The sequence below is a fragment of the Gopherus evgoodei genome, chromosome 1 (assembly GCF_007399415.2).
Source record: "Gopherus evgoodei ecotype Sinaloan lineage chromosome 1, rGopEvg1_v1.p, whole genome shotgun sequence".
In the NCBI taxonomy this organism is placed as follows: Eukaryota; Metazoa; Chordata; order Testudines; family Testudinidae; genus Gopherus; species Gopherus evgoodei.
Window position 1 is genome coordinate 218,109,865 of NC_044322.1, and position 27,022 is coordinate 218,136,886.

Here is a 27,022-nt window from a genome sequence, read left to right on the forward strand (position 1 = left end):
TGCCACCCCACACCCAGACACTTCACTCAGCTGCCCACATCCAAATTGCACCACATAGAACCCTCTCATCCTACACCTGGATCCCTAACACTAAGCGCCTCCACACTTGGATCCTGCCAGGCTGAGCCTGCCTGCCCATACCTGGTGCACCTGGCGTGGAGGAAAAGAGCCCCAGGGTATATCTGGGACAGGCCCAGCCCTTGCGCTGTGTCAGGGTTGGGAGCAGCCAGGGTGATTTCCTTCCTCCATGCAGCCAGTGGCATGTGCTCCCCATTGCCATGCTGGAGTCTCCACATTTATTTATTGACAAATAAAATTTGCAGAATTTTAAAATATTGTGTGTAGAATTTTAAATGTTTTTGGCTCAGAATTCCCTCAGGAGCAGCAACTGCAGGCGGCTCCTGGTAAATCAGACACAGTATCAGCTTTATCTCTGCTTTTCCTATATCTCATCCCGACTGGTAGTGTTTTTTACTGCCACATCTGAAACAGTGATAGCAAGTACTGCTTCCAGGGGTGGCTCTAGCTTTTTTGCCACCCAAAGCATGGCAGGCAGGCTGCCTTCGGTGGCTTGCCTGCGGGAGGTCTCTGGTCCTGCGGATTCGGCGTACCTGCCGCCGAATTGCCGCCAAATCCGTGGGACCGGCGGACTTTCCACAGGCAAGCTGCCGAAGGCTACCTGACTGCCGCCCTTGCAGGGACCGCGTGGAGCGCTGGTGCCTGGAGCCGCTGCTGACTGCCTCTGTCAGATTGCCTCTTCTCTGGGCTTGCTGCATGGCTGCTCATGTTAATTTCAGCTTTCACATCTTAGATTGCATCAATACTGGCCTTTAGTTCCCTTACCTCATTCATCAGCATGGGAGACTCCTTTTCCCCTGGGAGAAAGTGCTGCTTTACTCTCTGACCAGTGTTCTGTGTATAGGGCAACTGCACAGAATTATATGCAACTGCCTTAGCACGTGCCTCCATTCCCCAGCTTCTGCTCTCTCTCCGTCTGATCACGTACAACAGTGTGCAGCTTCTCAAATAAGGTCTCATCTGCAACCTGATTATCTTTTAAATAAAGTTGAATCACAGTCTGAATATTGTCATTCTGCAGTCCTGTCTGGAGGAACATGCTTTGTACAAAGACAAGGTCATTTCTTAGGTCAGAGTCAGCTTCTTGTTAGGCTGGCAAACAATATGTCTCAAATCAAGGGCTAGACTAGGAAATCCAGAGGTGTCTGTTCTGGCTCTTGTGTTGCCTTTGAGAGCTGCAGGTAAAGTTCAGTGGCACATTTTCTTGATTTATAGGATCTTAAGATACCCCTCAGTTTTGGCAGGCTCAGTTTTTCTTTCCAAGTAGCCCCTGAAGCTCAAGTGCTGGGAAAAGAGTCCTGATCACATATTCTCTGCCTCAATGTTCCCGGTCTGAGTCTCACTTTCAACTGATAGGCTAAACCTGTCCTTTTGGTGGAAATTCCCAATCTTCTCTGTAGGTTTAAAGTCTTTCTTTAAAATTGATTTTGTTTTCTGGGGTGGGGTGACAAATTTCACAGCAGGGGGCTGGTTTTAATTTTTTTTCATTATTTCATTCTATTTTAATTTTTCACTGTACTATTTCTGAATGAGCTTTCATCAGTTCTTCCCATTTTCTACTCTATTGCTGTAGCAATGAGGTGTAAAATCTTATCTTTTAATGCAAGCAGTACAGACAATCCCTGATCTTCCAACTCTTCCTGCTCACATAAGTAGCTTCTTATATATTTGACTAAAGCAAAATGACGTTTAGCTGCAGTTTTACTGTGACTTGACCCAGAAATACCCAGAGAGTCACAACTTCTCTTAAATCTTCATCCCTTAGCAGGTATTAAAGGGCTCCTATGACCATATGAAGGTCCCCTAACTCCCCCAGCCAGAGTACTTGCAAACAATTAAATCTCCCCTGGCAGCTTTTCCTGGAACACTCTACAAAAGATTCAGGTTCAGGTTTGTCTCTTAGGGTAGGTCTGCACACACACAAAAAAAAGCTTGCAGCAGCAAGTCTCAGAGCTCAGGCCAGCTGACTCTGGCTCAAGGGGCTTGAGCTGCAGGGCTAAAAATATCAGTGTAGAAGTTCAGGCTCAGGCTGGCGGAGGGAGGGTCTCAGAGCCCAAGCTCCAGCCCTAGCCCAAACAGCTACACCAAGGGTCCCCAGACTTTTCATGGCCATGCCCTCCCTTATCCCTGTCTGTCCCTCCTTTCCAAGAGCTGGGAGTGGGGTCGCAGTTGGGGTGTGTGTGCAGATAGTGGTAAGGGGGCTGAGGCTGGGGCTGCAACAGCTGGGACAGAGTTGGGTCCGGGACCAGGAGTACCAAGACTGGTCAATCAACTACTAGAAAATGGAAGTCATTCCCTGGTTCAAGTATAGCTGCTCGGCATTTAATCCTTCCATTTTATTCTGACCATTGAGTGAACCTTCTGCTGTATTTGTTATGGTCACCAACTTGAAGTCCTTGATAGTTGGTCACAGGAACACAGCCAGATTTTAGTGAATCTCTGGTGCAGTGGTTCTCAACCTATTTATCATTGTGGGCTGCATATTGAGTATTTTCTGGGCTGCAGGTTGAGAATTACAGTGCCCCACACTTAACCCCCCCCAAACCATTATGCCCAGCGCCCTCTGCCCAGAGACCCCTCCACAGAGTGGGGCCAAGAGCAGAGAGCCGAGTGCAGGGCCCCAGCACAATTTGGAAACGCTTTTCTCAAAACCAGCAGATGCTTTTGGAATATCTTTTATGACCGCCACCTTGGAGTAAACTGCATGCCTGATTGCCTCAGAAACCTCTGCCACCACTTTACCCTCAGTTGACTTTGCAGTGCTGAACTGGTTAGCAATTGGCCTGTAGCATTCTGGGGTAGCCAGTTTCCAGACAATTATAGCAACCCACTTCTGGATTGGGATTGTCCGCCCTCATATGTGTGTCCTGATGCTGGAGGGTCGGGGCAAGCTGCTCACAAAGCTCCAGAAATGTAACTTTCTTCATGTGAAAGCTCTGGACCCACTGCTGGTTGTCCCAGGTCCACATGATCATGTGGTCCCACCAGTCTGTGCTTGGGACTTAGTCTGTGCTTGTGGATCCAGAAGTGCCAGTTTACACAGGTGGCATGAGTGGTTATCCTGAGAGTCGTAAGCAGCATCAGCCAGTTCAAGTGCTCAATGACTGTGTCCTCTTCCTCCTCCAACTTCTCCTCCAGATGCCTTTGGTGAGTCAGAAAATGCTGCTAGAATATCCAGTAGTATCTCATTGAAGGTCTGCTCATTTGGTGAAACAGGAGTGAAAGCATAAGCAAGAGAAGCTCTTCAAATGGTGACTCTGCCACAATGCTGTCTCCGTTTGCCCGGAGCATGCAGACCCAAAAGACGGCTCAGCAAGATGTTGAGAACTTGGTGGGCTGTGACAGCTTATTGTAACATGCAGGATGGACAGTCAAGTTTTCCCACACTGCACTATGAACTAAGGGCTAGAGTGGCCACAGCTGGAGGAGAGCACCAGGCAGCTTGGAATAGATGGTTTGACTTGGGTCTGTGTGCTGTAGTGTAGATGCTGGATCTCCAGATTTGGGTCCCAAATCCACAAATTATAAACCTGTGGTCACCAATGTGTGTGGATGCTCAAGCCCTGGGCTTGCAAACCCAGGGTCTGTGGATTCGAGTCCCACTAACTGTGGGCTTACATGGCAGAGTAGACGTACTCTAAGAGCACTTACAGCTCTGCTGTTGCCATGCAACCAGAGCTATCCCCCTTTAATGCCCTCAGCAGATTTTTCAATCCTTAAGGAGTCATGGCACAGCTAAATGTAATCCTGACATTCCCTTATGGGTGCTACACCATCATTTGCAACTGCTTCACAGTGGACCATTTTAGCAGAAACATCCAACTAATGTGCTAATCCCAAACTGCCTCCTACTCCTTCCCAGGTGCTTAGATCCCTAGCTGCTTCCTACCCAGCTGTCAAAACCTCCAGCTTCCCCCAACACCCTCTCCTGTATAGTTACACAATACAAAATTGTGCAGTACACTGAAAGTAATAAAAATTAAGGGCACCATAACATGAATGAATTTTCATTTCAAAGGGGCAGATTATGAGTACATTTCTCTTATTGAGTAGAACTGAACAATAGGTCTGCACAAACCAGAGGGCCTTGCCATAGAGTACTTGGGCTTGTCTGTCATCCATCTTTCTGTCTCTCTTATTCATCTCTTTTTCTTCCATCCATTCACATCTTTTTCTTTCTCTGGCTAGCATCTATGCCATCTCATCCCATCCTCCTTGAACATGTGCCTAGTAGAGATAGGATTTGTTAAAGAGAGTGCATAGGGTCTAACTAAGAGTAAAACGGTGAAATTTAGCAATGAGAAAATGTAGGCTGACTACCAGGAAACATTTCTGAACAGCAAGAATCTCTGAGGCTGTTAAATATTTCCCGTGTGAGATTAGCAGACGCCTCAAAGCAGGAATCAGAGCCGTGTTAGTCTGGATCTATACAAGCAGCAAAGAATCCTGTGGCACCTTATAGACTAACAGACATTTTGGAGCATGAGCTTTCGTGGGTGAATACCCACTTATCAGATTCAAGTGGGTATTCACCCACGAAAGCTTATGCTCCAAAATGTCTGTTAGTCTATAAGGTGCCACAGGATTCTTTGCTGCTCAAAGCAGGAGTCACTTAAAACTAAAAGGATAACATCTCAGAGAATAAGAAAAAAGCTCGGAGCAGAATAGCGTGCCGTATATTTGATGCTAAGTGGCGCTGTCTCTTAACAGGAGACTGCTCTGTGTCTTGACCAGAATGCTGGGAACATTTCTGCTTCTGGCTGGGTATGGGGACAGGAGGTACAGATAAAATGTGACCTTATGGACCTAGGACTTTACAATTCTGGCTAACCTACAGGAAAGGAGTGGCTCCTTTATTTCAGGAACTTTGTGCTGTTCAATGGAACGTCCCCTACAGGCAGGAAATTCCCTGCAACATAGGTGGAATGTTAAGGCTCCAGGATTATATCAGGCCTTTTCCATATCCAAATCCTATGATCCACTTCTGGGGTATTCTTATGTTTAAAGATTGATTTTTCCTTTGAGATGTTGCTGGGCCAGAGTCTCAGGTTGACACAAATTGGAGTAGCACAACTGTTTTACACTACCCATTTCTGATGGTAATTAAACTATGTCTAGCAGAGAAATTTACTCTTTTTTTTTTAAAAATGAGCCTTCATTAATTTTCACTCAGAGTAGTTTGAAACACTCTGGAGAGGAGTATGTGGCTGTGTGTTGAGGAGGTTGGCTCAGAGTTCTGCTTCCCCCATGCACTTTTACTCCTGATTAAATCAAAATCCACACCCATTGAAAGTTGGCATCTCTGAGCTTTTAGCCCCAGAGGGTTTTTAATATTCTCTTGTAAATCTGCCGGGCTATTGTTTAATTACAGAGTGGGGAAAGCAAGAGGACTTCAGAAATAAAAGTACTGATCTCCCCATGGGATTGCTTAAAAAAAAATAGAGACAGATTTAGATAGAATCTTTCCAAACAAAATATATTGGGTATGATTCTGCTCTCATTCAAATGTGTGTAAATCGGGAGAAGCTCCACTGAGGTCAGAGTATTTTAATTCTTGCTTTAGATAGGGCAATTTTTGCTCTTTCTGGGTGAAATTCAACCTTGTGAATAGGGCCAATATAAGACTGGTGTATGCCTTACATACCACTTAGGCCATATCTACACTAGCACTTCTGTCGGCAAAACTTTTGTCACTTCGGGGGGGAGGGGGAGGATGCTTTCGCACTGACATAGCTACCACCATTTGTTGAGCTGCTTTTATTACTCTCTCCTGCTAGCATAACGTGGCTACCTGGGCGCTCTTACAATGGTACAGCTGTATTGGTACAGCTGTGCTGCTGTAAGCTTGTAAATGTAGACACGGACTCTATTTTGCAGGCTTAACTGAGACTGAAGGAGTGCATGGGCTCTGTGCTGTTTCTCTGCACAGAAGTGAATTTTACCTGTTTCACGTTAAGCTTGTACTTCCCCTTTTGGCCTATTTTACTCTGTTCACTCATGGACTCAGAATCATAGAAATGTAGGGCTGGAAGGGATCTTGACAAGTCAAGTCCAGCCCCCTGTGTTTAGGCAGGACCAAGTAAACTTAGAGTGTCCCTGACAGGTGTTTGTCCAACCTGCTCTTAAAAATCTCCAGTTATGGGGATTGTACATACTCCTTTGGAAGCCTGTTCCAAAGCTTAACTACTTTTATAGTTAGAAAGTTTTCCCAAATATTTAACATAAAACTCCCTTGCTTAAAATGAAGCACATTACTTCTTGTCCTAGCTTTCTGTGGACCTGGAGAAGAATTGATCACCATCCTCTTTATAACAGCCCTCAACACGTTTGGAGACTGTTATCAGGTCCCCCCTCAGTCTTTTTCCCCCCAAAACTAATCGTGCTCAGTTTTTCTAATCTTTCCTCATAGGCCAGGTTTTCTAATCTCTGATCATTTTTGTGGCTGTCCTCTGCAGTCTCCAATTTGTCCACATCATTCCTAATGCGTCATGCCCAGAAATGGACACAGGACTCCAGCTAAGGCCTCGCTGGTGCTAAGTAGAGTGGGACAATCTCCTCCCATATCTTACCTATGACACTCCTGATAATACACCCCAGAATGATATTAGCCATTGTCATAACTGCATCACACTGTGGACTCATATTCAGCTGTCATCCTAAGCAATTTCTCTTCCTCCATGGTGTTTTCCACTTCAGCTGCTTAGGGGAGTGGGATAGCTCAGTGGTTTGAGCAGTGGCCTGCAGAACCCAGGCTTGTGAGTTCAGTCTTTGAGAGGGCTGCTTAGGGTTCTGGGGCAAAATCAGTACTTGGTCCTGCTAATAAAGGCAGGGGGCTGGACTCAATGACCCTATGGGGTCCCTTCCAGTCCTAGGAGATAGGTATATCTCCATTCTAAACAGTTATTGTGACCTTTAACTACACTGTACAGCTCATATTTAACTATTTTAATCTTTCTTCATAAGCAATCTCTCCATTCCCTTAAAGGTGTGCTGAAAACATTGTCTGTGACCAGTTTGTTTCTGTCATATGCATGAAGCAGGAGTCCTGAGAGAGTTTGTTTTAAATCAGGGTTAGATTTGGCTTGCGCTGACTCACTGCCATGTGGCCGCCTCTAAATCCCAGATCTTCAGCTGTCTTTTCAGGTGTGAGCAAACCAGTGCTCCTCCGCCCGCTCCACTACCTTTCCATTCATTGTGGGATCCAGCTCCAACTGGATCCTGTTCCAAATTGCCCTCCTTAGTTTTAAAACTCTTTGTGGATTTTTCCCACTCAGCCTTGCAGAGCAAGTTTCTCTACCCAACCCTAGACCCTCCCTGCTCCCTCTAGTTGTGTGACAGAAGCCTTCACTCTCCCTTGTCTCATTGTTTTAGTTTCACTTTGTTGGTGCAGGACCCTTCTCCTCTGTGGCTTCTTCCATATGGAACAGCCTCCCTGGATCTCTTTGCCTCATCCACTATCCTGCTCTTTTAAAAATCCTGTCAGCAAACACATCTCCTCTGCCTTGCCTAGGCAGTACCTCTTGATTTCTCTGCTCCCCTCCCTGTTGGGTAGCTCTGCAAAGCTTTTGGAATACCATTTGCATGGGAATTTTACATAAAGAGGTGTGTGTGTGTGTGTGTGTGTGTGTGTGTGTATGTGTGTGTGTGTGTGTGTGTGTGTGTGAGAGAGAGAGAGAGAGAGAGAAATGGGAGATGTGTTTAGTGGTCTGGGTTTTTTTGCCTGTCTTTTAGTTTCCTCTCTTTAACTCCATATTATGTATTCCCTTGTCTCCATTCCTTTCTCTTCAGGGGAGCATATTTTATCCTTCGCAGCCTGTGTAGGAAGTGAGGAGATTGTCCGGTTGCTCATCAAACATGGAGCCAACATCAGAGCACAAGATGCCTTGGGTAAGAGCTCTTCAGTGGCCTCTTTCAAGGTGCTATGTGAATGGTGTAGTACCAAATGATGGTACCTTTGCGGGACTCTGTCTAAAGTTGGTCACCTCATTTTAAGAAAGATGCTGGTGAGACTGAGAAGGTCCAGTGAAGGGCAACAAAGGGACATAGTAATATGGTGGTGTAAAATGTACTCAGCAGCAAGCAGCCCCTCCCATAAGAGCATAGTTCAGGCCTTAGAGGGACCCTGTGAAGTGACAAAAGGCTGCAAAGACTGTCTGAGAGCCAGAAAGAAAGAGAAAGCTACAGGGTCCATCTGTGTTCATCAGTCTCATAAAGAATCCCCTTTGTGTTCATTACAGTTTAGTCCTGTCTCTCCTCTGCAGTGAGACACATCACAGGCAAGATTTACATAGGAAATGAGATGGCCAGAACTAGTGTTTCAAAATTATGAAAGATGTTAACTTGAAACCCAGGGAAAAACATCCCAGTTGGTGAGGTGGTAATATCAGAGCTGGCTAGTAGGAGCAATGGTCTGTTCCAGGATGACTAGTCCTATACTGGAACCTTAAATAGACTTTTGCCTAGATAAAATATGACACCAACTGCCTTTTATTATTCAGTTTTCTGTAGATTGAAGGACTTTAGATAGGGGCTGCTTTTCCTTAATTGTCAAGTGGGGCTGTTCATATTCTGCAGAGCCACACAGAATACTAATGGTGAGCCCTCCTGTACAGAGTCTGAGCAAGGTCTGTATATTGACTGTCTGAAAGTCTGTCAAGATTGGGAGGTGATTTGTGTTTCCTATCTTACCAGTTATCTCATTCCTCTGTCTCTCTCTCCACTACAGGGAACACTGTTCTCCATCTCCTAGTTCTCCAACCCAACAAGATCTTTGCCTGCCAGATGTACAACTTCATTCTCTCCTATGACAAGAACAAAAGGGAGCTGGGAGCCCTGGACTTAATCCCTAACAACGAGGGGCTCACTCCATTCAAGCTAGCTGGGGTTGAGGGCAACACTGTGGTGAGTTTTTGTGCAGCACTTGGCTTTCATAGTTTCTGATGTCGCTGAGGAATGTCTCTGTCTGAAGGATCTCAAAGCACTTTCCAGATATCACTTGTAGGGATCACTCACCCACCAAAGTGCAGCTTGGGGGCATACAGCAACTGCTCTGTGTCAGTAGCACTACAGGTGAGTGTCACTGGAGGGGAGGTGTAACATTTTCCACTGACAGGAGAAAATGCTGGAGGATTGGTTCAGTGCTGATTCAGAGAGAAGAGCACCACCTTCTGCCTCACCAGAACCATAGTACCAGGCTGAGGCAGTGACAGAGAAAAGGAAACATCGCCTACTGAGTCACCTGCACCATGGCATTTAACACTGTGCTGGGGCTTTGGGTCAATACTAACTTAGAAAGAAGAGCACTCCCTACTGAGCAGTAATACCTATAGTACATAGATCTTGCATCCGAGTTCTGACCCAACCCAAATTTGTTTGACTTGAGAACTAATAAGATTACAGACCAACCCCCTGTCTGCAAGGCTTCTGTAGACAAGTGTTTACAGAGCTGAGTTTGAAGCAGGGGTGCAGGTGATTTCAATGTCCTGGGATACTAGTGCTGGTGGTGATGGGTGGTTTGGGCAAATATGTACAGCCTCCCATGAGCTCAGCTCTGCCCTTCTTGCCAATTAGATGTTCCAGCATCTTATGCAGAACAGAAAGCACATCCAGTGGACCTTCGGCCCCCTGGTCTCCACCCTGTATGACCTCACAGAGATCGACTCATGGGGAGATGACCAATCTCTCTTGGAACTCATTGTCACCACCAAGAAAAGAGAGGTATGTTGATGTGACAAATTAGGGGGTTCTGTTTGTATCACTTCTGAGTTGTGGATAACTTTATGAAATTGTATTTTGAAATTACTGTGCCATGGAAAAAAGCCTATATGAATGTGGATCCCCCAAGAGCTAGTAGGGTTGTGGCATGTCTCTCTGCCAGGCCAGACTCAATGGTGAATGATCAGCACTCAGAATAAAACACCTTCAGACAATAAGTTTGCACTCCCAGAGAGAGGTGGCTTCCTCCTCCTGTTTGGGAGATTAACAGAAAGCAGAACAAAAGAAGAAGGTGATCCCAGCAGGAAACTATAAAGAGACACCACAGGGAGGAACAGGGGAAGAGAGAGCCATTTTGCAGCAAAGTAAGATTAGGGAGGCTGCTGCAAGGGTAGGACACACAAGGGTCTGGAGGACCCTGCCCACCTGTCTGCCAGAACACAGACTATCCCTCAGAGACTCCCAAAGGGAAGGTGAGCTGAGGGGGGCGGGGGAGAGCTTTGTGTTTATGATGATTTATTGTGTGGTATGAGCTGTACTCTCCTGTGCTTCATTTATTAAGTAAAGAGCATCAATCTGGTAGATTGAACAAAGTGTGCATGTGTGCCTTTGTTGTCTGCTTCGCAATTACTGCATGCCCCTGAGGGAGTTAAACTGTAAACCAGATGTTGACCTGGTGGATAGAGTCGAGGGAGAGGGGTGTGTTTGAGTACTGCAAAGTGGGAAGGGTCAGCTCTGGACCCAGAACAGCTATGAGGAGGCCGCCAGATAGATGTTTTGTGCCCTGTGAGTGTGCGTAGGGACCCTGAAATTGGGGCAGTGGCTGGACTCCATTCAGGTTCCAGGAGACCCAGAGTGCACAGACTAGGAAGGGGTGCCCACTGGAATCTATTGGCAGGTCATGTTCTTGATCTGTAACCTCCCTTATAACAAGAAATTATTACAATATTCTAGAGTAATGGTCTGAAGCATTGCAGCTTTCTATAGAGACCCTGCAGGGTATGGAACTATGACTGCAGGATATTACAGTATTTCCATGTGGGCATCAACCTGTCATAAGAAGAACCTGTCATTTCTAACAGGACTGTGGTCTTTGTTTCCTCTCCTCTCCTCCTACCTTGCTATTGGCATGGCAAGGTATCCAGGTGTTTCCAGAATGAATGCACCAGGTCTTTGGATGAGTGTAGTGGCATTAATGGACCAGGTTCAATAATGGGACAAATTCTGACTTGTTTCTGCAGCCTGTCTCTGACCAGGTCCTTTGAGTCATTGCTCTGTGTTTGGCAGACAAAAGGGGGCAGACAAGGGTCCCAGTCAGATTTGATTTAACATACTATGATTGTTTTCATGAGCTTGGAGTGATTTGCCAGTTTACTTTCTGGGGGCAGAGAGGTGAATGAATGAAGTCTAGTGTCTGTCTCTCAGGCCCGTCGGATCCTGGACCTGACCCCCGTGAATGAGCTGGTGAGCCTGAAGTGGAATAAATATGGGCGTCCCTATTTCTGCATCCTGGCCTTGTTCTACGTGCTGTACATGATTTGCTTCACCATGTGCTGTGTCTATCGACCTCTAAAATGTCGACAGAGCAACAAAACACATGAAAGGGACAACACCATCTACATCCAGAAACTGCTGCAGGTACATCGTGTACACCATTAATATCCCACAAATCTTCCCAGCTTTTTAGCCCCAAAGTCCCAAAGCACTTTACAGGCCATGTAGGCAAGGGAATACCTGCAGCCATCTGGTCCCTGCAGCATGCTGGGAAGTTGGGCTCAGTACTGACTCAGAGGGGAGAGCACCTCCTACAGCACCCTCCTTATTATAATAATGCATCCTGTTTCTGGTGGTAGTGCCTAAGTGCCAGCCAAGAGTGGGGCCCCCATTGTGCTGGGCAAGGTACCCAAAGAGCTTGCAGCCTGATGAGACCAGACAAATGCAGGGTGGGGAAAAGGGTAGAACACACAAGCAGAGTGAAATAAGTGATGATGGCAAATGGTATGTTGGTCCACTGTTTGGGGATGGGTTTAGCTACATGGAAGAATCATAGAGTATCAAGATTGGAAGGGGCCTCAGGAGACCATCTAGTCCAACCCCCTGTTCAAAGCAGGACTAATCCCCAACTCAGTTCCTAAATTGCCCTCTGAAGGATTGAACTCACAACCCTAGGTTTAGCAGGCCAATGCTCAAACCACTGAGCGATCCCCTCCCTCCCTGAAGGCAGGGGAGTAAATGAGACAGAGTCGGGGAGAAGAGGGTAGGTGGACAGATGTGGGCTGGAGCTCAGTTAAAGAGACTCATTTGTTTCACAGAGCTGATTCTTCACGAGTGTTGGGCACCCCCAACTCCAGCAGAACTCAGTGAGTTCTGCAGGTGCTCAGCAGCTCTCAGCATCAGCCCCAAAGTGTCTTCAATTGGGCCCCCAAAAGAGGAGGCTGTGTTGGCCATGCAGTCATCCAGTGTCAGAGCTGGGGGTGGAAACCATGTTTCCTGATTCCCACTGTCATGCTTGATCTTCTAGACTAACTGCCTCTTCTGGAGACTATGGCATGAGCAATCTTGCAAGGAGAATGCTTTTTTCCTCAAGCCTAGATGGGGCCTAAGAGTCCTCTCCTGGCCATGCACAGTTGGACTGAGGGGGACCTCTTTCTCTCCTTTCAGGAATCTTATGTGACTCCTGAGGACAGTCTGAGGCTGGTGGGGGAGCTGATCACAGTGATAGGAGCCATAATAATATTGATCCTTGAGGTAAGAGAAATCAATATAATTTAATGTTCTGTGCTTGTGTGAACTGATTGAGACCCAATTTGAACAGAGTGTTCTTCTTAGATTCCAGATATCTTCAGAGTTGGAGTCACCAAGTACTTTGGACAAACTATTCTGGGAGGACCTTTCCACATCATCATGTGAGGTTCCCCATCTCCTTATTTCATACAGATTGCTTTCTGGTGTGGGTGGGGTTTGGGAGGATTACAGAGAGTTAGTTGTTAGGAGTGTGGAGTGGGAATGTGAATCTGATCCTCCTGGCTCTGTCTTATCCTCTATAGCATCACCTATGCCTGTATGATCTTGGTGACCATGGTGATGCGTCTCACCAGCACCACAGGAGAGGTGGTCCCCATGTCCTTTGCCCTGGTGCTGGGCTGGTGCAACGTCATGTACTTCGCACGAGGCTTTCAGATGCTGGGACCGTTCACCATCATGATACAGAAGGTAAGGACAACAGAGCCCACTGCCTGACTGAAAGAGGGAGAGAGACTGTAATAAAGATATCAGCAAAGATGGATCCTGAGCAGCAGTTATCCAACCATGCCATGCATCAGCATGTGCCCACGGTCATATCTTGGTCCTTCCATCAGAATAGAAACACTTTCTCAGGAGTTTCTGGTGTGGGATTTGAGTTCCTAGAGCCAGACAAGAACCCTTTTGACCTTTATCTAGCAGGCTGTTTTAAGTGAGGTTCTTCTTTTATGTACTGAGATAGGACACATGCAGGACGGTGAAGGGTACAGTGGACATTAGAAACATAGAGGTCACTAAACTGGCTCAGAACATTAGTCGGTTCAGATCAGTCTTTCATCTCTGTCATACTGGTGGAACAGGCTGTAGGGTCTTCTAGTTCAATGGATGACACTGCTGGAAAAAATATTGAGGTGAGCAGTTTAGTAATATTACATATATACATATATTTAATTGGACTGATAGCCTTGCCTATGGTAGTATCACTGCAGCTGGGTAATCTTATCCAGACAAAATTGATTACCTAGCTGCAGTGATACTACTGTAGGCACGGCTATCAGTCCTTGTGCTTCAGCTGATCAGCAGTCGGTTGGCCAAGAAGAAATCCCTATTTTCAGTGTCTTATGGTGGACCAAGTGTATTATGGAGGTGTTCTGACTTCCTCTGAAACAATCAAGTATGAGCCATTCTGCAACTAGGCCACTAAACTATTAGTACTACTAAAACATTTAGCTTGCACTCCCATCCATAGAGCTCAGAGTACTTTCACAAAGGGAGTGTGTATCATTAGTATATTACATATCTGGAGAAACTGAGGCAAGAGAGGTAAAGTAAATTTCCCTGGCTCACACAGTAACTCCTTTGGATTAGAAATTAGGTTTGCTGACCTCCAGTGCCCTGCTTTGTCTCCTGACTAGAAGGACTAGTGGTCTGATCCACTATGACATGAGATACAAGACTGGATCTACTATGGTGGGAGGTGAGAGACCAGGATATATGGACCAGTTAGACAGCAAAGCCTCAGTTTCAGGGCTGTCTTTGTGAGAGAGTGGGGTCTCATGGTTTTGTTTGGTCTGCAGATGATATTTGGAGATCTCATGCGCTTCTGCTGGCTCATGGCAGTGGTGATACTTGGCTTTGCATCAGGTAGGTATGATGCGATACACAGTGTCTATTAATGTACAGCAAGGTGCTACAAGCCCAGTTAAATGACAGCAGAGTCTCAATGGACACCCTGAGGGGCACCATGTCTTGCACATTCATCCACGAAATATTGGGTTTTATGGAACAGTTGTCTGGAAAGAGGGCACTCAGTCCTCCAGCTCCTTCATAGCTTATATTAGAATACAACTCACAGCTCCCAGGTCTGCCCATGCTGCTGGGCTTTGACTTACCTGTTCCATTTCCTCCCTTCCCTTTCTCCCTGCTCCTTGCTATTCACAATCCATACCTTCTCCTCTTTCTGCCTTTTCCTCCCCATATCTGAGGTTCCTTCCTACGAAATTGCCCTACCCCTCTGCCAGTCTCTCTTCTCATTCACTAACTGACACATCTGCCTATGAAGTTATTGATTCAGCCCCAAAGAGGACAAGCTATTTGGGAGATCTCAGCAACCTGGACATGGAGAAAGGTAATGGGCTAGTGGGACTTGACCCAGTTCTGAAGAAATGTCAATATTCTGTAGAAAGGAGGAGCCCATCTCTCTACTCCAGAGAGGATGGGGTGGTACTTAGTTATTCGCTCTCCCTCCAGAATTCACAATGTTGTGTGATAAATGCAAGGCGCAGTTGCCCTTTGGCACAAAATAATCTCAGCCTGATGCTGCTATGATTTTTTTATGCCATACTGGTGTCATGATGAGGTCTCTGGATGCCACATGAAGTGAGGACATAATGTTGTCCAGTTATGATTAAATAACATGAGTTCCACATAGTACTTAGGACTCCTAAGTGTCCTATGAGCTCTGTGACACAGGAAGGCCTCCCTGGAAACTGGGGCTGTCTGATTGCAGCTGGGATGCATGGCTGCCCTGGGCTAAAGTCTAACACTATACTGTTGTTTCAGGCAGATGGTAGGATGCTGCAGGGCAGAGCAGAGAAAGCATAGAGGCTTCCTCATTCATTTTCCCTCCTTTCCTCTCTATGCCAGCTTTTTATGTCATCTTCCAGACTGAAAACCCCGATGAGCTGGGCCACTTCTATAACTACCCTATAGCTCTCTTCAGCACCTTCGAGCTCTTCCTCACCATCATTGATGGGCCCGCCAACTATGAAGTGGACCTGCCCTTCATGTACTGCATCACCTACTCCGCCTTCGCCGTCATCGCCACCCTCCTCATGCTCAACTTACTCATCGCCATGATGGGTGACACCCACTGGCGCGTGGCCCACGAACGGGATGAGCTTTGGAGAGCACAGGTGAGGGTGCTACTCAGTCACATGTGAACATACCTTAATGCATAGACTCACTCTGAGCCTAGGACAGGGCAAGGTCAGGGGTTCCCATTAGGGTATGTGGATAGCCCATGAGTAATGACTGCAGAGCCTGAATTCCTTTCTCACCTGAGGAGACTTGTGGGGAGGGTTGAGTTCCTGGCAGTAGAAAGCATGTGTGTTTTTGGAGGAGGAGATCCATGAATGAAAAAAAATATGGAACAGGAATTTATTTTAGCCCAGGGCAGAGGAGGGCTGAAATGGGGCCCATTGCATAGACATGTGTATAGGTATTTCACTCATATGTGTCTATGAGAAGTATAGACTCCATCTACGCCCCCATGATTTCCTGCTGCTTGTTCTACCCACTTCCCTTATCTCTGCACTCCTTGTTGTCTTGCCAACACCTTTCTTTGTGTTTTAAAGGTTGTTGCCACTACTGTCATGCTGGAGCGGAAACTCCCACAATGCCTCTGGCCTCGCTCTGGGATCTGTGGGCAGGAGTATGGCTTGGGGGACCGCTGGTACCTCAGGTGAGTTCTATGGGGCTTGCCCACATGTTGACTAAACATAGTGGATTCTCTTGTGCAACCGTGTCAGAGAGGAAGATGGTGTTAATCCACCCTGTTCTGACAGTGTAGCCCCCTGTGAAAGGGACCCATTTCGAGTGGCAGTGGCCTGGGTTCTGCAACCTGAGGATGGGCAAGACCCATGGGAGAATTATAGAAATTGGAGATGGAAAAGGCTATGGGCTCACACCTAGTCCAGCTCCCACTCATCCAATGCAGTCTATCTTCCATTGTTGTGCAGTCCAGCTTATAAATGACTTAAGTAATAAAAACTCCCAGCATAGTCAGAGCCCAACAGACCCTCACTTTTAGACAGTGCTTCCAGATATGCAGCCGTAAATGCCCCCTCCCTCCCCCCGATCACATCCCTCCCACAAGGAAAGGAGCTCACTGTCCTCTGTAATATTGAAAGCTAATTATCCATTTCTGCACCCATGCATGTACCAGTGTGTACTAAGAGTGAGGGGGAGGGAGGGTAGACTCTGGGTTCCCTGACACCTTCTGAAGCTTAAAAACTACCAAACCAACTGTCTTCAATGTTAACTTAATGTTTAGCTCTCTCTGGGAAGACAGTTCAGCAGTTCAAATGAGAAACATCTGAAATGTGCAAGTTTCCACATGTACACAGTTAAAAAGTTGCCCACTGTGCATATCTAAGTTGGCACCTGATTTTCCAGTGGGTGTATCTGATACAATTTTCAAACTGTCTTTACTTTTTGTTAATTAAAAATATGTAGTTCTCTAATCAAGTAAACACTGGGAGAGTTTGATGCAGTTTCTATTGGGCGTTGGATACAGTTTGGAAACAGTCATAATCTTTTGTTAATTAAAATTAATATTTCTCCAGACAAGTAAAGACACTAGTTCTCAGTGCAGACTTCATCCAGGCCAAGTTTCAAACCATTGCTATTTTTGCTGCAGTTCTCTCCAAAGAAAATAGTGTACGGGCTTTTTTAAAGAGGGAATGCAGGGAAGCAATTTGTTTTTCATCCTGGCTGAACTTGAAAACAGCGAAAGGGATTTTGTTCTAACTTTCCAAAACAAAACAAAACAACAATAAAATCCCATCACACAGAGCCTAAACTTGGAAAATTACAGCAGCCCTGAAGGTGAATTGTTTTGGAAAGTTACGAGTATGTGAAAACAGCAGGTTATAATGGCAACTGTTTTGCAACTTTCATTATTGCAGAAGCTATTATGCACCCATTATAATTAAGGTTCTTTTGATAAGACAACATTAAGGTGAAGGTTCTGCTCAGAAAAGTAGCTATGTAAAAATGGCTTTTATCACTGAGCATATCTGGCTCTGGTATCTATCAGATTTGCTGATTTATGGCTAAAATAAGTTTTCATTAATTTTTACTCCTGGTTGTCTGCAGGGCCAACACAGTTCAGAGAGCGGGAATTGGAATCTATTCCTTCTTGTGCAGTGTAAACAGAATTGTTCATTAAGTGTCAATCTGTTACACCTATGCAAACCTACTGATTACAATAGGGTTGCACAGATTACACCAGAGATATAGTGCGAAGGCAGGTGAGCTGCTGAGGTAGAACTGAGAGCTTAATGTGACCTGCAGAGCCTTTATTTCAGGTGATGATGTGTGTGAGATGGAAAGAGCCAATCTTGATTCTCAGGGCCAGACTTTTCAATGTATTTAGGTGTCTAAAGATGCAGGTAGTGGCCTAGCGGGATTTTCAAAAGACCTACGTGCCTAATACTGAAAATGATGCACTTGAAAATCCAATTAGATCCTTACCTGCATCTTTAGGCACCTACATACATTGAAAAATCTGGCCATTAAATTCTAAGTTGATAGAGACCATCAGAAACAAATGACCCTTTACTTGTAAACTGAGTGCATTTGATCAGAAGTCTCTGAGGCCCATGATGCCATAGAGTCACTTTCAGAATAGACCTGCTGTATGAAGCTGAATAGATGGGGGTTCCAGTTGCTGACATTGGGCTCACTTCAAACTGCACTACACAAGTGCCAGCAAACTATAGTGGCTGCCAGTATAGGAGCAGTATCTGTAGTTAGATTAGTTAGGGAAAGGCTTACACTGGGCATCCATCTTCATTTCTTCAAGGAATAAGCTGATCAGCAGTTGGGAAAGTCAGGAAGAAATCCCCCCTCATAATATTGTATAGCTCAATCAGGAGCTCTTTGGGATAGGATTCAGCATTAGCAACTGCTAGAAAAGAGATGTGCAATAACTGAGCCACAGGGCTTTTCCAGTACACTTAAGTCCAGCACCCTCCTCTCTGCACTTCATGCAGCAGAGCACAAGGAGGAGTAATTTCTCCCTACTGTCCAAGACCTGCAGGGGCCTGGCCTGCAGCAATGGGCACAGAGATTTCACATCAGCTCCATTCAGTTCCTTCCAGACCCAAAACCTAGCTATAAGGTTAGCTCCATTTATGTGCACAAGGAAAACTTTGTGAAGCATTTAATCCCATTGAGATCCCATAACTGTCTATACAGTAGATAATGATGGCACCGACAGAGACTAAGGCTGCATCTTCACAACACAGTTAGCCTGAGTTATAACTCTTGTTACTAGGTCTGTCAATTAATCACAGTTAACTCATGCGACTAACTCAAAAAAATTAATCACGATTAATCACAGTTTTAACTGCACTCTTAAACAATAGACTACCAATTTAAATGTATTAAATATTTTGGATGTTTTTCTACATTTTCATATAAATTCTGTGTTGTAATTGAAATCAAAGTTTATATTATTTTTATTATAAATATTTGCACTTTAAAAATGATGGACAGAATACATCATAGAATATCAGGGTTGGAAGGGACCTCTGGAGGTCATCTAGTCCAGCCCCCTGCTCAAAGCAGGACTAATCTACAGACAGATTTTTACCCCAGTTCCCTAAATGGCCCCCTCAAGAATTGAACTCATAACCCTGGTTTTAGCAGGTCAATGCTCAAACCACTGAGCTATCCCCCCCAAATAAATAATTGGTGATATACCTATCTCCTAGAACTGGAAGGGATCTTGAAAGGTCATCGAGTCCAGCCCCCTGCCTTCACTAATAATATTTTTCAATTCACCTCATACAAGTAATTTAGTGCAATCTCTTTGTCATGAAAGTGCAACTTACAAATGTAGATTTTTTTTATTACATAACTGCACTCAAAAACAAAACAGTGTAAAACTTCAGAGCCTACAAGTCCACTCAGTCCTACTTCTTGTTCAGCCAGTCGCTAAGACAAATGAGTTCGTTTACCTTTCCAGGAGATAATGCTGCCCTCTTCTTATTTACAATGTCACCAGAAAGTGAGAACAGGAATTTGTATGGCACTTTTGTGGGTATTTACATACCAGATATGCTAAACATTTGTATGCCCCTTCATGCTTTGGTCACCATTCCAGAGGACATGCTTCCATGATGATGACACTCATTAAAAAATTATGCATTAATTAAATTTGTGACTGAACTCCTTGGGGGAGAATTGTATGTCCCATGCTCTATTTTACATGCATTCTCCCATATATTTCATGCTACAGTAGTCTCAGATGATGACCCAGCACGTGTTCATTTTAAGAACAGTTTCACTGCAGATTTGACAAAATGCAAAGAAGGTACCAATGTGAGATTTCTAAAGATGGCTACAGCACTTAGTTTAAGAATCTGAAGTGCCTTCCAAAATCAGAGAGAATGGGGTGTGGAGCATGCTTTCAGAATTCTTAAAAGAGCTACACTCCAATGCAGAAACTACAGAACCCACATCACCAAAAAAGAAAATCAACCTTCTGCTGGTGGCATCTGACTCAAATAATGAAAACAAACATGTGTTTGTCTGCACTGCTTTGGATAGTTATCGAGCAGAACTCCTCATTAGCATGGATGCATGTCCCCTGGAATGATGGTTCAAACATGAAGGGACATATGAATCTTTAGTGCATCTGGCACTTCAATATCTTGCGACGCCAGCTATAATAGTGCCATGAGAATGCCTGTTCTCACTTTCAGGTGACACCGTAAACAAGAAACGGGCAGCATTATCTCCTGCAAATGTAAACAAACTTGTATGTCTGGGTGACTGGCTGAACAAGAAATAGGACTGAGTGGACTTGTGGGCTCTAAAACTTTACATTGTTTTATTTTTCAATGTAGGGGTTTTTTTGTACATAATTGTACACTTGTAAGTTCAATTTGAACGATAAAGAGATTTCACTACACTACTTGTATTAGGTGAATTGAAAAATACAATTTATTTTATTTACAGAGCGAATACTTGTAGTAAAAAATAAATATGAAGTGAGAAGTGTACACTTTGTATTCTGTGCTGTAACTGAAATCAATATATTTGAAAATGTAGAAAACATCTAAACATATTTAAATGATATTCTATTCTTGTTTAACAGTGCAATTAATCACGATTTTTTTAATCGCTTGACAGCCCTACTTGTTACCCTTAACGTCACTCTTGTCCACACATTCTAGCTTAAGTTAGGGGGTGCTTTAAGCTTGAGCTAGCTGGTTTGTCAGGCGGGCTGGGTTGAAGTTCAAGTGATCTCAAGCTAGTGATGCAGTGAGGATGCAACAGCTTGAGTTACAACTCAGCAGCAGCTAGTCCAATCACTTTGCTAATCCAAGTATCAGAAGATAGCTGTGTTAATTTGTATCCACAAAAACAACAAGGAGTCCGGTGGAATCTTAAAGACTAACAGATTTATTTGGGCATAAACTGAAGAAGTGTTTTTTTACCCACTAAAGCCTATGCCCAAATAAATCTGTTATTCTTTAAGGTACCACCGGACTCTTGCTGTTTCTGCTAATCCAGTCACTCCAAGCTGCTAATCAAATCAATAACTCCAGCATAACTAAAAGCCGTAACAGTGAGGTTAACTCCATACCCATCCCTCAGTTATTGCTAGACTCCTTGGTACTTCTCTTCATCTCCTTCCATGCCCCAAAGCCTTTTCTGCAGCTCAACAGGGCTCATGGCTTGGGATTCAAGGAGCTGCAGCCACTTGTTTCCTTCCTGAGATTCCTGAACACTAGAGATGTCTGTGTGAAGGGACAGACAAGCTCTCTGTGACCCTGCATCAGGCAGAGGGTTAATGGACTAGGAAGAAGATGCTCCTAGCAAAATGTAGGCAGACACTAACCAATTCCTTGCCCTCCAGCCCTAATGCAGAGCTGCCATAGTGCACTAGCACTGCATTATGAAATGTAAAAACCAAAGCTGCCCCTAGGCTGCAGGCCATGCCTTTGCCCGCTCCTGCCTGGGTTGTAGGAGAAAAAAGAATATCTACACTCTGCACTGCCCAGATTGCTACTACCTTCCCTCCCCTCCAGGAACAGATACAAAAGCCTAGCACCTGTGGCTCCTTGCCTTAGAATGCTTGTGGGCAGGGCCTTGCCTTTGAAGTAAATAAACTATTGCTTGTGTGAGACAGTGGGTGCACACTGACTCAGTATCTAAGTCAGCAAAGGGACCAGAGTGGGAGCGCACTTGCTGCCTGCTCTGCTTTTCGGCAGCAGGACCCAGGAATTGCCAGGCTGGTGCAGATCCCACTAATCTAGTATCCTGTCTCTGACAGGACCCAGTAACAGGAACCTCGGAGGCAGGCGTAAGGAATCCCAGCATGGGTAATTATGAAATAGCTGACCCTTAGGGGAAGGTCCTTCCTTGAGCCAGCCTACTGGAATTTGGCTTGTTCTCCAAAGCAGCAGGGTTTTATAACCCTCATAGTATTTTATCCTTGCTAATGAAACTATGGCTGTTTTCATTACTCACAGAAATGCTGAATGCTTTCCTGAATCCTTCTAAGGTCTTTGCCTCAGTGAGATCTTGTGCAAATGAGTTCCACAGGTGACTTATGCATTTTGTACTAAAAGCACCAGATGGAGAGAGGTCAGATAATAATTTGCTTTCCATTCTGCTCTTGCAGTGGCTGCTACTGCAGGGGAGGCGGAGCATGGAGAGTTACCTCTCTGTGCCAGTTCCCACTGCTAGATGAGAGATCACTATGTAACACAAGAGTGTAGGAGCAGCTCCCCACCTGATTTTTTTCCCCTGACTGCAGTGGCTCAGCTCTCTGACATACTTTAGTGTAGTTCTTTTGGAGAGTGGGAGACATTGCATTGGTAGGAGAGGCCTAGTTGGTGGGGCTTCTGCTTTGGCTTGGAGCTGAAAAGTGTGAGATGTAGATATTCCTAACACACTGGTCTTGATTGTCTTTGTTCTCATCCTGCCTACAGGGTGGAAGACAGATGCGAAGGCAGGCAGCACAAGATGCACCGCTACATGGAAGCATTTAAGTTCCAGATTACAGAAGACTTTGACAAGTACTCACAGAACAAACAGGAGCTGGAGGACAACAAGGACACAGAGGCTCCGTACAGGAAGAATACCCCTTGCAGCACTCCAGCAGAGTCGCCAAGCCTGTCCCAAAGGAGCTCCAGCCATGGCTGGGACATCCTGAGGCACAGCACCCTAGCACAGCTACAGGGCCATGTCAACCTTGCCATGGAGAAGGAGGAGGAGGTCTACCATGTCTGAGTGACTGCTTGTTTGCTTCCTTGCAGTGAGTGATACCTCTCTCCTGCCAGCGGTAAAGGACATGGTCCAGCATGGACACCTTGCAGTAGTAAACATCCTATTGCCTGCACTCCCATATGGACAGCTCACTCCACAGCAGCTCTCTGTGGGGCTAAATGGAGTGCCTGGAGTGTGTGAGGACATGGGGCTGGTCACCCATTGCATGAATGTAAACACACACAGGAAAAAACAATCCCTGATTCATGACAGTGCATGTTCCCACCAGCCCAGCCAAGACCACTAGGATTTGAACTGGATCACTAACTTCTTCCTCACTAACCCATACCATTCAAGAGGAAAAATGTCTGATTCCTCACACAGATGGCAGTACTGCTAAAATATATTCACCAGTGCAAACATGTACCAGTTCCCTCTAGTGGAGACCTGTGGAAGGTGCGTCTGCAACCATGGTAGTGGTAGAGACTGGAGCATCTCCTTAGCATCTCATGGTGATGCCTAATTTTGGCACTGAAGGTGCTAGTTTTGTCTCAGATGGTATAGATTTGACTGGCAAGCATAGTGTGTGTAAATCTGGACTGGGTTGTGTTCTGAATTCCCAGACACTTTGGCAAGCAACAGAGAGATTTTCTAGGCATGGGCTTGCTGACTGGTTCCAGCGCTGATGCTTTTTAATCTTCACACTGTCTTTGTGCTGCTGTGAATTTCTTGTCCCCTCCTTTCCCAATCCCAGCTCAAAGAGCCCCTGGATTATTTTTGTATTTAGTTCTATTTACATTTCAATCAGTGGTTTTCTCTCTCCCTCTGTTAAAGATAAATTAATATATTTTACTACTTCAGTGCTTTGAAAGGTCTGAACTGTGAATTTTACTTGGAGTAATGTAGACCTCTCTCCTTAAAATAATTCTGCCCCAGTCTCCTTCTGAGTCCAGCTGTCAGTCTGTTTATTACCTTTAAAGAAATGGACTCCTGCCCCACTCTCAGCTGCTTGGCTGACCACGGGACTTCAGTCCATGCAGGGTTAATGTCTGCAACAGCCCTGCCTTTCAAACTCTACCCCCGTGCCTGGGTGTTGGGGAGTGGTTTGCTATAGAATGGTAGGCTGTACTGCAGGAGGCTAGCAGAGGGGCATGGATGGGTCAGGACATCTCATTCTGCAGAGGAACGAGAACAGACTTATTGGTACAAGGCCCCTGAGGTTTTCTGCCCACCCATGCCCGAGTGCTTTTATAAAACCCTGATATCTGAGCTCAGCTCAGCTTCACCCTTTAATATAGATCTACACAGGGCACCCACATTTCTTCTCTTGGCTCCCAAAAGGGCCGGCCCCTTACCCACGCAGCGGGCAAGTACTAGCCTATCAGAGAGGGACACACAACTTGCTTCCTGTAGATTTCGTCATGCTAGAGTGACATTGTTTTACTGCCAGATAATGCACTTTATGGTGAGTCCCAGATTATGTGTTCCCTGGGAGCTCTCCCTCCTGTTTAAAGATCAGAGAGATGATTGGTTGGGACTGGTTACTTCCTCTGGTTGTAGGCCATAGCTGATTGATCTTGGTTGATCCCTTCTTGATGGGGGATTATGAAAGGTGCTAAATGTGTATGTAGATCCAATGGCCTGCTTGGAGTTTAATTTCCTCCCAGTAAAATCCTCCACACACTCCCCTTCTCTGGTCTGTGTTCATTTCATTTTCTCCTATGCTCTGGGGGGCCAACTGGAGTCAGCGAAGGAAGAACCTTCTGCTCCAAGAGGTCACTCTGCCAATGCTCATAATGGAGTGGGAAGAGAATCAGAAGCCCCTGCACCTTTTGCATACTAAGTGGTGTGGAACGAGAACTTAGATCTCTCCTTCCCACCATGGACTGGAATGGAACCAGAACCCTCTGTCAGCAGGAGCCTAAAGGCTCTGCTCCCCCCCTTCCTCTTTAATCCCTAGAACCAGAATCCTCTGCTCCCCCTCAAATGGCCAGAGCCCAACAAGGGGGATCCAGGAATCTCTGCTCAGCCACCGCTCCCAACTCGGGAAATGGAACCGTGTGGATCCAGGGATCACCTGATTCCCTTTCCAGCCCCAAAGGAGCAGTGAATTTGTTCCCCTCCCAGCTCCTGGGACCATGGTGCAGACTCAAGGACCCTTTGTTGCCTGCCACCAAGCAGTATGGAGCGCTGAGCTCACTGTTGCCTTCCCAGCCCTCCCCTGGAACAGGACAGCACTGCAGTAACCAGGTCACTCACCCCATCTTCCGTCACATAATGTGTCCCCACTTGGTGCTCCAGCTCCCCATCAAGCCAAGGATGGCAGGTGGCAGGCCTGCCCCAGCCCCATACTACCTGAGATAGAACCTCACACACCTGGACTATTTTCTTTTAGAAAAAAAAAAGTAACTTTCCTCTGCCTTTATTTTGCCTGGTTCAGGGCAAAAAATGTCTGTGTGGCTTTGATGGGCTCCGAGCCGTAGACACAGTCCAATGGCAGCTTTGTAATGTTTTCGAACCCATCTGCTGGCAGAGAAGAGGCAGCAAGTGTATCTGATCTGTCCAAACTATCTTCCAGCTCCTCCCCACATTACAGTAGCTCCCTCTTCCCTCAGTCCTTCCCCAATGTACAAAATCACCCATATCTGAATGGCACAAGTTCTGTAGCATTGCAGTCAAATCACTGAATGGGTTTGGTTTAGTGGCATGGGACATTTAATGCCCACTCTCTCTCTCTGCACAAAGTCTCCAGGGATCTCCACGCCTGCTCCCATTGATAGTGAAAATTGCTCTGAACTCCCTTCCTGGAGTTTGGAGGTAGGGGCATGGTCTAAACCTCAGACCTCTACTGGTTCGAGCTGGTTCAGGTGAACTCGCATGAGCTGGATGCTGTTGAGAATCTTCTTCTGATGACCAACCAGGGTGATCCCAATGCGCTGGATATCTCTGTGAGAGAAAGGGCGCATGGTAAAGATGTGACTCCTGTTCTGAACTGCTCCAACCCACCTCCTCTGTGTCACTTCCCTTTCTCTGGCTCTGTCTTTGTCTTCACTGTTACCCAGTTTTAACCCAATTTGTGGCATGGTTGGCTCTAAACATGGTTTATGCCACAGCCAGCGTGGTTAGAACCGATGGTGCTTCCACAGGCCTAGCCTGGCAGGTAGTTGTCTCCCAAACAGCACAGTATTTCTGCCCCGTAACTGTGCCTGGCCTGGCTGGTGCTCCTCCTTCTCAGCTCTCCATGTGGAAGGACATCCCAGAGTGTGCCATCCCATGAGCTATTGGTGTTGCTCTGCGTGCATGTGGTACTATGGGACAGCAGCAGCACAGGTTTTCTCTGAATGCACTGATGCAAATTCAGTTGTGCAGTGGTGTGGTTGCCGATGCACAAACATGCCCCTCCATTACCTCTGTGTGTATCCTCCAAAGATTCCCTACTCCTTATCTCCTAGCTCCTCTTCCACTCTGGAAGTTTCTCCTTAGGTGGAAGCCCTCGGCACCAGGTGTACTCTGCTCCATCCCAACTTTACTTACTCCAGCGTCATACGTGAGATGACATCGAAGGTAGTCAATCCAGCCTGGTCAAAGTTCTCCTTGTAGCGGCCCATCTTGATGGCATCCAGCCATTCATGGGCACTGGTGAGTGAGGGGAAGTCTGGGGGTGAGTTGCTCAGCAGGGGCTGGGATGGTCTGCAAAGGAAGAGGGAACTTAAGTGCTAAAAGTTCACATGATCAATGCTTACCAGCCAATTTACAATACTCAGTCCAGGGGAGAGCAGAAAGGAAAGGGGACAACACCAGAACAGCATGGAATAAGGATAGACACTAATATCCCCCAGCCACGCCCCAGCACCTTCACAAGCTCCTGTCTGGTGCCCAGGCACTCTCTTACTAGCATCCCGCATTTCCCTTTTCCACCCAACCCAACTCACCCTGCTAAACAGGTGACAATTCCCCCCCCAATCGTGCTCCATCATGAATCCCTCTGGACAAGCATCCCCAGTTGTCCCAGACCCTCTGGCAGTTGCTGGATCTTGCCTCACTGTTTGGGTGAAGATCCCTTGGAGCTGGGCTGGCTTCCCAAGACTGGGGAAATGGAGCTGGTGAAGTCACTCCCTGTGTGTCCTCAGTTGTGGACTAGCTCTCTCTCTCTCTGAGCTGCTCCCCTTAGAACAGCCAGTTAGCAGTTACCTCATGCATACAGAGTGGCTCTTTTAGGCTCCAACACTTTCCTTCATCAAAGGGAACAAGACTAAGCAGCAGCCAAAGGCTAAAGAAACCATGGTTTATAAATGAAATTTGCTGCTTTTCCTGCCTTTTGAATCTGTCCCAAGGCTTAAAGTCTCTTTCTATATTGGTGTTTAATAAACTGAGCACAAGCATACACTCCTCCCCTCCCCCAGTCTTGCGCTGTGCTGTGCCAAGATTTAAAACCCACGGGAAAATCCCTCCAGGCCAACAGGACGTGTTTCCGTCATCC

General features: G+C 46.0%; 2 protein-coding genes across 2 annotated transcripts in view; one reads left to right on the forward strand and one right to left on the reverse strand.

The window, feature by feature from the left end:
• Nucleotides 1–22,820, forward strand: part of LOC115636507 (transient receptor potential cation channel subfamily V member 6-like) — an 82,545-nt gene extending 59,725 nt beyond the window's left edge. The window contains exons 5-15 of the mRNA XM_030536673.1: nucleotides 7,867–7,965; nucleotides 8,804–8,979; nucleotides 9,649–9,795; nucleotides 11,218–11,430; nucleotides 12,454–12,540; nucleotides 12,622–12,698; nucleotides 12,840–13,005; nucleotides 14,112–14,178; nucleotides 15,181–15,449; nucleotides 15,891–15,997; nucleotides 22,266–22,820. Of these exons, the coding sequence (XP_030392533.1) occupies nucleotides 7,867–7,965; nucleotides 8,804–8,979; nucleotides 9,649–9,795; nucleotides 11,218–11,430; nucleotides 12,454–12,540; nucleotides 12,622–12,698; nucleotides 12,840–13,005; nucleotides 14,112–14,178; nucleotides 15,181–15,449; nucleotides 15,891–15,997; nucleotides 22,266–22,566 (1,709 nt within the window). The 3' untranslated portion in view covers nucleotides 22,567–22,820. The remainder of the gene's footprint in view (nucleotides 1–7,866; nucleotides 7,966–8,803; nucleotides 8,980–9,648; nucleotides 9,796–11,217; nucleotides 11,431–12,453; nucleotides 12,541–12,621; nucleotides 12,699–12,839; nucleotides 13,006–14,111; nucleotides 14,179–15,180; nucleotides 15,450–15,890; nucleotides 15,998–22,265) is intronic.
• Nucleotides 22,821–24,962: 2,142 nt separating this feature from the next.
• LOC115636516 (ephrin type-B receptor 5) overlaps nucleotides 24,963–27,022 on the reverse strand; it is a 158,087-nt gene continuing 156,027 nt past the window's right edge. Inside the window, exons 16-17 of the mRNA XM_030536705.1 lie at nucleotides 26,077–26,232; nucleotides 24,963–25,488 (exon numbers count right to left, since the gene is read on the reverse strand). Of these exons, the coding sequence (XP_030392565.1) occupies nucleotides 25,380–25,488; nucleotides 26,077–26,232 (265 nt within the window). The 3' untranslated portion in view covers nucleotides 24,963–25,379. The remainder of the gene's footprint in view (nucleotides 25,489–26,076; nucleotides 26,233–27,022) is intronic.